Consider the following 12426-nt stretch of genomic DNA (forward strand, 5'->3'; position numbering starts at 1 on the left):
GGCCAACATCATTTTAAATGGAGAAAAATTGAAAGCATTCCCTCTAAAAACTGGAATAAGACAGGAATGCCCTCTTTCACCATGTCTACTTAAAATAGTACTTGAAACTCTAGCCAGAGCAATCAGACGACTCAAACTATCACTGTTTGCATACGACATAATTTATACCTAGAAGACCCAAAACATTCCACAAGAAATCACCTAGAATTAATAAGTGAATTCAGCAAATAGCTAGATATAAAATCAATACCCATAAATCAAAGGCATTTCTGTATATCAGTGACAAATCCTCTGAAAGAGAAATGAGAAAAACCACCACATTTACAATAGCCTCAAAAATAAATAAATAAATAAATAAAATACTTGGGAATAAACTTAACAAAAGAGGTCAAAGACCTCTATAATGAAACTACAGCACACTAAAGAAAGAAATTAAAGAAGACCTTGGATGATTGAAAAAATCTACCTTGTTCTTGGATAGGCAGAATTAATATTGTCAAAATGATCATACTTCCAAAAGCACTATACAGATTCAGTGCAATCCCAATCAAAATTCCAATGACATTCCTCATAGTAATAGAAAAAGCAATCATAAAATTCATTTGGAAAAATAAGAGACCCAGAATAGCCAAAGTAATCCTTAGCAAGAAGAGTGAAGCTGGTGGCATTACTATTCTAGACCTTAAACTATACTACAGAGCAATAGTAACAAAAAAGCATGGTATTGGCACCAAAATAGACCTGTAGACCAATAGTACAAAATAGAGGATTCAGAAAAAATAAGTAAAATTTATTTACCGAACTACAGTTATCTTATATTAGGCAAAGGCGCCAAAAACACACATTGGAGAAAAGATAGCCTCTTCAATAAATGGTGCTGAGAAAACTGGAAATCCACATGTAACAAAATGAAATTAAACCTCTATCTCTCACCATGCACAAAACTCAACTCAAAATGGATCAAGGACTTAGGAATAAAACCAGAGATCCTGTGTCTATTAGAAGAAAAAGTAGGGCCAAATATCCAACACGTTAGATTAGGCTCGAACTTCCTTAATAAGACTCTTATAGTGCAAGAATTAAAACCAAGAATCAATAAATGGAATGGTTTCAAACTAAAAAGCTTCTTCTCAGCAAAAGAAACAATCAATGAGGTGAATAGAGAGCCTACAGAATGGGAGCAAATCTTCACCACAAACATATCAGATACAGCCTGATCTCTAGAATATATAAAGCACTCAAAAACCTTAACACCAAAAAACAAATAACCCGATCAATAAATGGGCCAAGGAACTGAACAGACACTTCTCAGAAGAGAATATACAAACAATGGACAAACATAGGAAAAATGTTAGATATCTATAGCAATTAGAGAAATGCAAATCAAAACTAAGATTTCATCTTACTCCAGTCAGAATGGCAGCTGTCAAGAATACAAACAACAGTAAGGGTTGGCGAGGATGTGGGGAAAAAGACACACTCATACATTTCTGGGTGGGACTGAAAATTGGTGCAGCCAATATAGAAGGCAGTATGGAAATTCCTTGGAAAACCTGGAATAGAACCTCCATTTGACCCATCTATCCCACTCCTCAGTTTTTACTCAAAGGATTTAAAAACAGCATACCAAAGGAACAGAGCCATGTCAATGTTTGTAACAACACAATTCACAATAGCTAAATTATGAAACCAATCTAAATGCCCTTCAGTAGATGAATGGATAAGGAAACTTTGGTACGTACACACACACACACACACACACACACACACAATGGAACATTACTCAGCATTAAAAGAGAATAAAGTCATGACATTTGCAGGTAAACAGATGGAGTTGGAGAACATAATGCTAAGTGATGTAAGCCAATCCCAAAAAACCAAAGGCCGAATGTTTTCTTTGATATGAGGATGCTGACTCATAATGGCGATGGTGGGGAGGGGAGCATGGGAGGAATGGAGAAACTTTAGATAGGGCAAAGGGGAGGGAGTGGAAGGCAGGGGATACCGGGGTAGGAATGATGATGGAATGAGTTAGACATCATTACCCTAAGTACATATATGAAGACATAAATGGTGTGAAAATACTTTGTGTACAGTCAGTGACTTGAAAAATTGTGCTAAATTACAGCCAGTGATAAAAGACTATATGGTGTATGATTATACGAAACATTCCAAAAATGCAAATCTATAGACAGATTGCCTAGGGCTGGGGACTTCCTGGAAAAGTGGGGATTAACAGCCACTGGGTACTGAGGTTCTTTGTGGGATAACGAAAATGTTCAAAAATTGATCATAGTGACTGTTTTGCAATTTTGTTACTGTACTAAAAATCACTGAATTGTACACTATAAATGAGTAAATTTTTTAAGACAGACTTATCAAGTAAGTCAATAAAACTTAAAATATCTGGTTTTTCAAAACAGAAATTCTACTGAAAGCTTGCTGGAAACTTAAGATATTTATGACATGGTATAATATAAGTGGAAAAATACAAGGCAGAATAGAATATGTTCAACTGTACAATACATAAACAAAACATCCATTCCTTGATGACACTAAGAAAAAAATTCTTTATCATTGGAAAATGGCAAATGATTCAGGCCTTAAAAGACAGGATTTTAAAAGGCAGAAAAGGGCAGTATTTTCAAATAGAATACATTAAGAGGATAAAATGGATACATGTGACATGTATACAGATATAATTAACTTTCAGTATACATATGAAAAGTAAATAAAGAGAAGAGCATACTAAAGGAAACAATTAGAAATGTGAAGACAGAACCCAAAGAATGGGAGAAAATCTTTGCTAGCTACTCTTCTAACAGAAGATGAATATCTAGAATATACATAGGGCTCAACAAACTTTACACCAAAAAAAGAAAAAAAATCAAATAACCCAATTAATAAATGGGCAAATGAATTAAACAGACACTTCTCAAAAGAAGAAATACAAATGGCCAACAAATACATGAAAAAATATGTTCAACATCATTAGCAATTAGAGAAATGTCAATAAAAACTACACTGAGATTTCACCTCACACCAGTCAGAATGGCAGCCATCAAGAATACAATAACAAATATGGGAAAGGATGTGGAGAAAAAGTCCTACACTATTGGTAGGACTGTAAATTAGTGCAACCTCTATGGTAATTAGTGTGGAGATTGTTCAAAAGACTAGGCATAGAACTACCATATGACCCAGCTATACCCCTTCTCAGTATCTACCCTGAAGAACTGAAGTCATCTTACTATAGTGATACATGCATACCCAAGTTTACAGCAACACAATTCACTACAGCAAAACTGTGGAACCAGTAGGTGTCCATCAGTGGATGAATGGATAAAGAAAATGTGGCATATATACACATAATGGAGTTTTATTCAACCGTAAAGAAAAATGAAATGATGACATTTGCAAGAAAATAGATGGAACTAGAGACCATCAAGTTAAGTGAAATAAGTCTAACCCAGAAGGTTAAGGGTCATGTTTTCTCTCATATGCAGAAGCTAGAGAGGTTGCTGAAAACAAAAGTGGGGGTAAATCTCCTAAAAATCAAAGGGAAGTTACAGAGGTAGCTTCAAACAAAGGTGGGGGTATATCTCCCCCAAATCAAAGGGAGATCAGTGGAGGAAAGGCACCAAGGGGTGGGAGGTGCAGAGAGTAGGGGAAAGCTGAGGCATGATATTGGCCAAATTATATTGTTATATGGTGTGCATGTGTGAGTATGTAAAGCAAATGCCATCAACATATACAATTACAATATACTAATAAAAAGAGGGAAAAAAATAAAGGGAAGAGAATTATGAAAAGGAAGGAACAAGAGGTGAAAGCATCAGAAAGGTTAAAAAGCACCAATTTGAGACTCAAGTGTCATACAGAAGAGTTTAGATATTATTATTTTTAGCCAGTGTTCTTCAAGATATGCAAAAATAACCTCTCCAATTGCTAGAGATGGTGAGCATTTTTTTCATGTATTTGTTGATTAATTGTATATCCTTCTCTGAGAAGTGTCTGTTCAGGTCCTTGGCCCATTTGTTGACTGGGTTATTTGTTTTCTTATTTAATTTTTTGAGTTCTTTGTATACTCTGGATATTAGGGCTCTATCTGAAGTGTAAGGAGTAAAAAATTGGTTCCCAGGATGTAGGCTCCCTATTTACCTCTTATTGTTTCTCTTGCTGAGAAAAAAAATTTTTAGTTTGAGTATGTCCCATTTGTTGACTCTTGATTTTAACTCTTGTGGTATAGGTGTCCTAAAAGGAATTTGGAGCCCGACCCCACGAGATGGAGATTAGAGCCAACATTTTCTTCTATCAGACGCAGAGTTTCTGGTTTGATCCCTAGCTCCTTGATCCATTTTTGTGCATGGCGAGAGAAAGGGATTCAGTATCATTTTGTTGCATATGGATTTCCAGTTTTCCCAACACCATTTGTTGAAGATGATATCCTTTTTCCATTGCATGCTTTTAGCACCTTTGTCTAATATAAGGTAGTTGTAATTTTGTGGATTGGTTTCTGTGTCCTCTATTCTTTACCACTGGTCTACCCGGCTGTTTTGGTACCAGTACCATGCTGTTTTTGTTACTATTGCTCTGTAGTATAGTTTAAAGTCTGGTATCGCTATACCGCCTGATTCACACTTCCTGCTTAGAATTGCTTTTGCTATTCTGGGTCTTTTATTTTTCCAGATGAATTTCATGATTGCTTTCTCTATTTCTACAAGAAATGCTGTTGGGATTTTGATTGGCATTGCATTAAACCTACAGAGTACTTTTGGTAATAGCGCCATTTTGATGATGTTAGTTCTACGTATCCATGAACAGGGTATATCTTTCCATCTTCTAAGATCTTCTTCTATTTCTCTCTTTGGTAGGGTTCTGCAGTTTTCATTGTATAAGTCTTTCACCTCTTTTGTTAGGTTGATTCCCAAGTATCTTATTTTTTTTGAGGATATTGTGAATGGGGTGGTTGTCCTCATTTCCATTTCAGAGGATTTGTCGCTGATATACAGGAATGCCTTTGACTTATGCGTATTGATAATTACATGAAAAAAATGCTCACCATCTCTAGCAATCAGAGAAATGCAAATTAAAACCACTCTAAGATACCATCTCACTCCAGTAAGAATGGCAGCCATTATGAAGTCAAACAACAACAAGTGCTGGCGAGGATGTGGGGAAAAGGGTAGGTACACTTGTACATTGTTGGTGGGACTGCAAATTGGTGCAGCCAATCTGGAAAGCAGTATGGAGATTCCTTGGAAAGCTGGGAATGGAACCACCATTCGACCCAGCTATTCCCTTTCTCGGACTATTCCCCAAAGACCTAAAAAGAGCATACTATAGGGATTCAGCTACATCAATGTTCATAGCAGCACAATTCACAATAGCTAGAATGTGGAACCAACCTAGATGCCTGTCAATAGATGAATGGATAAAAAAAAAAATGTGGCATTTATACACAATGGAGTATTACTCAGCACTAAAAAATGACAAAATCATGGCATTTGTAGGGAAATGGATGGCATTAGAGCAGATTATGCTAAGTAAAGCTAGCCAATCCCTAAAAAACAAATGCCAAATGTCTTCTTTGATATAAGGAGGGCAACTCAAAACAGAGCAGGGAGGAAGAGCATGAGAAGATTACCATTAAACAGGGACGAGAGGTGGGAGGGATGGGAAAGAAAAGGGGAATTGCATGGAAATGGAAGGAGACCCTCATTGTTATACAAAATTACATATAAGAGGATGTGAGGGGAAAGCAAAAAAAAAAAAAAGAGAGAGAAATGAATTACAGTAGATGGGGTAGAGAGAGAAGATGGGAGGGGAGGGGAGGGGAGGAGAGATAGGAAAGGCAGCAGAATACAACAGACACTAGTATGGCAGTATGTATAAATGTGGATGTATAACCAATGTGATCCTGCAATTTGTACACGTGGTAAGAATAAGAATTCATAACCCACTTGAATCAAATGTATGACATATGATATGTCAAGAGCACTGTAATGTTTTGAGCGACCAATAAAAAAAAAAAAAAAAAAAAAAAAAACCTCTCCAGGAAACATGAAAGCTTAGAATACACACATATGAGAAGTACTGGTAAGTCATATATTAGATGTATAACCACTGGAAAATTGCTGAGATTAGAGGAGTGGTTGGATTTCATGGCTCAATAAATTTCAAAACAAAAACTGTGGGCTCACATAAGGTTGCCAACCTCCTACCTCATATTTACTAATTAAAAAGAAGAAACTAAAATAACTTTTTATTACCACCTATAATTAACATCCTTTTATAAGATTTTTTAACATGTATTTTAAAAAACTGACTGAGTCTATTTAAAACATCTCATTTTATTGGGTTTTCTCATTCCACTTGAAGACCCTACACAAATGACCATCAGGACAAAGGACAGGTTTTTAACCAATTTTACATTGCTATGGATGATCAAAGATGACTAACTTTGAAAATGCCTAGGTAGTATTTTGCTGCTGAGAAGTTGAGGATGCAACTTCAAAGGCAAGTATGCTAACTCTAAAACAGAAACTTTTCAGAAGTTTAGAATTTATTACATTTTATTTCATATACAACTTGAATATTTCAGTTTAGAAACTGTAAAATCCAAACAGAAGTTATATTACTACCTTCATATCGGTCTCCCTTGGAATGTGATCCTTAAAATCTTCAATTGAACTTACAAGAAAAGGAATGTGGTAGGACAACACCTAGTCAGAACAACAAATAAGAACACAGAATTAGTTTTAAGTGGATATCTCTAAATTTATGAAATAGTTCCATTTCATTAATTCTCGTCTTCATAAAAATTATTTTCCATGTGACTTTTCTAAAGTACCAACATATATGGAAAGGAGTATGTTCAATGTTAAACTGGATATAATCAAAATGGAAAATGTTTTAATGAATCGCAAAGTTGAAAGTATCATATAATAGCCAAATTATATCCTAAAATTTTTAATACTAAAACAAAAAAAATGAGTTTAAATAACTTTCTATATAATTTATTTCCATAACTATGAAAACTGGAATTTTAATCATATCATTACCAGCTGTGAATTTAAAGAGTAACTTTCCGGAAAACCAAAAGGAATTATTTGGATACAGGGTATATACTTGTAATGGATTCTTACATCTCGAAGTGCTTCTTGTGCCAATGATCGGAAGGATAAAATTACACCAATTATTGTCATCCTCTTCAAGACGCTGTCAACAGCTAAATTTTAAGGATGGGGAGAAGAGAAGAAAAAAGTATGAATTTAATTCTTTCTTAACCTTAGAGAAAACTCTTTAAAGTCATAAAATTTCTATGATAAACGGCACAATTAATGGTAATTTGATTACAATAAATGATTAATAGGAAAAGGTATTGAGAGCTAATATTTAAATTTTGCAAACTTTCAATTAATTAGTTTATTATTTCAAATATATAGAAAGCACTGTCTTTTGCTATTGGTTAGAAGGGTCACCAGAATCTTCAATCTTCTATGTAGCCATTTATATAAAAAGGGTGAAGATAGGAGTAAAGAACCGGTGACTAGGGGCGAAAGATGATGATCAGAGTACATAGAAGTTAAGCCTCAAAAGACTGAGGAATTTTGAAAAATTAAATTCTTAAGCTGTTGTGGTCTTGAGTCAAGAAACAAAAAATGTCTACTGAAATCATAAGTCATTTTGGCAGGACCAGGTTGTTGAAGCCCATCAATGAATTTGATCACTTATATCTTGGTTAGGAAACAATATTCAGAAATTACATATACTAATATTCAAGCTAGGTTAACAAAATCAAGGGAGATTAGAATTGGAAGTGTCAATACAATTACATTTTATAAAACTAACAGATATTTACTATGAAAAGAAACACACACACAAACCCCATGTAAGTCAGTGTAGTATGAGATTGAAAATAGAATAATAATCTAGAACCTAATTACCAAAAAATCTAAATCGACTGCTAAGATGACTAACAAAATATGATCACATTTATGTGAGAGAAGAAAGATATATACACATATGTTTATTTGTATTTACATAACAAATTTCTGGAAGTAGTATACAGAAAACTGCTATCCATAGTTACTAGTTGAAGAGCAGGAATGGAGGGAAGTGTTGTTATGACTTTCTATTTTCTGTGTAGCTTGTTTAAATTCTGATCATAAGCATGTTTTATTAAACCACATAAACAGATATAATAAAATAAAATATGATGAAAATTTAAAAAACAGCAAAATGATGTAAGGCATAATGCTTTATGCATTCCATAAACAAGCATCAATCTTAGAGATCTTTTTATCGAGCTGCAGTACTTAAAAGAGTGCCCAATAACCAGACTAGTAGACAGATATTCAATGAAATGGTGATGCAAAACTGGGCATGGTGGCACATGCCTATAATTCCAGAGTCCTTGGGAGGCTAAGGTAGGAGAACCACAAGTTGAAGGACAGCCTGGGTAACTCAGGAAGACCTTGTCTCAAAACATAAACTGAAAAGGGCTGGAGGTGCTGGGATTGTGGCTCAGTGGTAGAGCACTCGTCTAGCACGTGTGAAGTACTGGGTTCGATTCTCAGCACCACATAAAAATAAATAAATTAAAAATAAAGGTATTGTATCCATCTACGACTACGAAAAAAATTTTTTTTAATTCTATTAGAAAAAGTGGGAGGGCGGTTTGGTGATATAAGATAAAACTAGGAAATTGTTACTAACCAGAAAAGGAAAGAAATTAGGAGAGGGGGCATCCAAGTTGGTAAAAAAGGAGGCACAGGAAGATAAAGACATTGTAGGCCAAAACACAAAACAATAACAAAACCATAAAAAGGATAAATTGAGAATAAAGTGAAGAATTAGAATAAGTGTAATAATCTCATAAATACTTTTCAGAGGATGTTCTCCAAAATTTTACCAAACAAGGTTGTGAAAACAATATCCTACAACCTCCCCTTGAGTATTTAAATGCCTACTAAAAGTTCCAATAAACTTCACAGTAAGAATTTAATTTATTGCTTAATGGACTATTTGCCTCCTTTAGTCTCCAAAATTTCCATTAACTTCCCAAGGAAGTATTGCTGGAACAGCAGCTTTGAGCCCTGAGCCAGACAAGCCATGGGTAGTAGAGGAAAGAAAAGAAAAAGAATATTAAGTGTGAGGTTAATCCAAATAATGATTTCTGAATGCCATCCTAAGGAGTTTATACTGTCCTTTAAACGAGGAGGATGTTCAGGGTTTTTGAAATAGAGTTGGAAGGTGACCAAATTATACTGCTTTATTGTGTGTATGTATGAAAATGTAACAATGGATTCCACTATTATGTATAATTATAATGCACCAATCAAAATACAAAAAAGAAATAGTTATATGAAAATTTATGTTTAGAAATATGACTCTGAATTTGATAGGTAGAATGGGGAAAAATGGGTGCATACTAGGAAGGTATGACTAGAGTTCACAAAGATTATGAAGCTATAAATAGGAACCATAGGAATACAAAGCACCAGATTTGGGGCTTTACATTTAAGAGGTAGGATGTGCAGGAGGAATTACAAGTTCAAATACCTTTAGGCAGGTAACATAAAATAGTGAAGTAAACTGAGTGAAAGAGAATAGTGGCTGCAAAAGACTGAAAGAAACATTACAAACATTCTAAAGGGAGCAATTACTAATAAGCTACAGCCTCGCCATGTGGAAAAGCACTGCCTAGGTTTTAAGGGAAGAAGCCAAGAGTCTGGATTATTATATGAAATTTTCTATTTTAAAAATAAAGTCCAAAGAAAAATGTTTTTAAAAATTTAATGAAGTATAAGGCCAAAGCATGTCTTTGGGTCAAATGTGACCCACCTGTTTACATATTCTGATCTACAAAATATAGCTATTGTGCTGGGTGTGTGGTGCATGCCTATAATTCCAAGAACTCTGAAGGCTGAGGCAGGAGGATTTTAAGTTCGAGGCCAGCCTCAGCAAGATCCTATCTCAAAATAAGAAAAATAAAAAGGACTGGGCATATGGGGTCAGTGGTAAAGCAACCCAGGTTTAATCCCCAACACCAAAATAAACAAACAAAATCTATAGCTATTATATGTGGAATGTGAGGAGAGGAAGACAAAGAAGGAAAAAATGGTCAATAAAAAATATCAGGCTTTTCCTCTCCACCTATTTGTACCTCCCATAAGAGGGAAATACTCCACTATTGTAGAGATGTGAACTATCTGTGGGTCATATGGCTGAATGTGTCTAACTCAACATTTCTCAAAGTGACTTGTTAAAATACAGGTTCTAGGTCCCATCCCCACAGTTTTTAATTCAGTAGGTCTGGGGTGAGGCCCAATAATTTATATTCTAAATAAGTTCCCAGGTGGTGATGCTGCTTGCTGCTAATGGCCTAAGGATCAGACTTTGAGAAGCACTGATCAAACTATCATTTGTTATTTCAATGTCTATTGCTCAACAGAAAAAGTTAAGGCTGAGGATAAATATTTAAGACCCCCTGGTAAATACAACTGAAAAAAATTTTCCCAATAGGGTTGTACAGCAAGAATGGAAGAACAGGATATCACACACTGATAAAATGTAAAAGATGAGCCAGTGAAAATGAATAAGAAAGTGCAGAGATAAACATTTTGGCAAATGAAGAAAACAGAGTTTTCCAAATTTTATAGTCCACAATGGATATAAGTCAAGTCAAGAAGAGAATGATCAAGAAAGCAGAGAGGCATTAAAGTTTCAGTGAGCTAGACAAAAGAAGTTCAATAAGAGCAAAGGAATAGAGACCTGGAAAACATGGCTATGATCTGAGAACAGTTTCAAAGTTCAACACCTGTACCAGTGAAGTATGCTTAGGCAATAACAACTTCCAAATTACTACTAAAGAAAAGGTCTCTGGAGAAACTTGTAGATTTGTAGATGGTAGGAATAGGGCAAAAGTAAACGGAATGATTTTTAAAATGAAGAATTACACCACGTATAGTGGTGCATACCTACAACCTCAGTGGCTTGGGAGGCTGAGGCAGAAGGATCCCAAGTTCAAAGCCAGCTTCAGTCACTTAGTGAGGCCCTAAGCAACTTAGACCCTGTCTCGAAAAATAAAGTTGGAGGGGAGAAACTGAGGGTTTAGCCGTGGTAAAGCACTTGCCTAGCATAGGTGAGGTCCTCGGTTTGATCCTCAATACCACATTTAAAAAATAAAATAAAGGTTAAATTATTAAATAAAGAATAAATAAATATAAATAAAACAAATAAATAAATAAGGGGTGGGCTCAGTGGTTAAGCACCCTTGAGTTCAATCCCTGGTAGAAAGAAAAGAAAGAGAAGAAAAGAAAAGAAAGAAAGAAATGCTGAAGAAAATAATGGCCTGGGATTAAGGAGCTCCAATGAAATGTGTTAGAACAGAAAGTCCGAAATAGGGACATGATGAGATTCATTTCCTAAAAATAAAAAATTCAAGAATGCTTCTTGATTCAGAGCTACTTTTGTAAATCCTAATGCTTTATCTTTGTAAAAGAATGTGTTTGTTGATTATGAAATCAAATTTCTATGAAAATAACAGACTTCTGGATATGTGATGAAGGAAGCACAAGAAGGACAGCAAAAACTAAAGAGAGTATTTTCGAAACTGTTCAACTCAAGCGTAGTCTTCTCTACATAAGCCTCTCTTAAGTGAAGCTTTTCTTTTTCCAAATAACAAAAAGTCTTAATAAATTCTACTTAAAGACAAATTTAATGAATATAGGTGATAGAAAGTCAATGGTTTAGATTTTGGTTTGGACAAATCTAAAAGTCATAGAATCGCTAACTATTTATACACAGAATCCAAGTAAACAGAGTCTAGACAAAGCACTATGAATTGTATTTTGAAAACTTGCAAAATCTCCTTGGAACTTCAATGAATTTTTGTTTAAATTTCACAAGGAGGATGGTTAAGTAAACAAAGTATTTAACATTTCAGTTCATTATGTGTTTCTAACCAGAAGGTATAGTCAAAAGACTGCTTACTATTAGGAAAGTTAGAGTTAAAAGCTAATAAAGGTGTCAACTGAGTATTAAAAATGAGAGGAATGTGGAAAAGAAAACCAATATGAATAAAGAACAAATAAAAAATATAAATAGATAGTAAAACAATGAACAATAAAAAAGAACATATGTAGAATTTTTAAAATTTTTCCTATTTCCTATTCATAATTCTCTTCCCTACGATATTGTCAAAAGTCAATCATTTCCTTTTCACTTTATTTTTAAAAATATAATAAACCTGCTATTTTTCCGTTTGATACAGTTCTATAAATTTTAATATGTATAAATTTGTTACCACCATCACTGCTATTACAAACAGTTCCATTTTCCCCAAAAAACTCCCTCATTGCTTTTCCTTTATAGTCCTGACAACTACAGATCTGTTGCATAAGATAATCTTTAGTGTAT

General features: G+C 34.5%; 1 protein-coding gene across 2 annotated transcripts in view; it reads right to left on the minus strand.

Moving 5' to 3' along the window:
- The window catches only part of Nckap1 (NCK associated protein 1), a 99849-nt gene that overhangs the window by 11912 nt on the left and 75511 nt on the right, over positions 1–12426 (minus strand). For both annotated transcript variants that reach the window (XM_046447390.2, XM_058580303.1), the window contains 2 exons: positions 7149–7231; positions 6645–6725 (listed from right to left, as the gene is read on the minus strand). In XM_046447390.2, coding sequence (XP_046303346.1) covers positions 6645–6725; positions 7149–7231 — 164 coding nt within the window. The remainder of the gene's footprint in view (positions 1–6644; positions 6726–7148; positions 7232–12426) is intronic.

The sequence above is a fragment of the Marmota monax genome, unplaced genomic scaffold (genome assembly GCF_021218885.2).
Source record: "Marmota monax isolate L192 unplaced genomic scaffold, Marmota_monax_Labrador192_F-V1.1 WCK01_AAM20220418_F8-fsc00007, whole genome shotgun sequence".
In the NCBI taxonomy this organism is placed as follows: Eukaryota; Metazoa; Chordata; class Mammalia; order Rodentia; family Sciuridae; genus Marmota; species Marmota monax.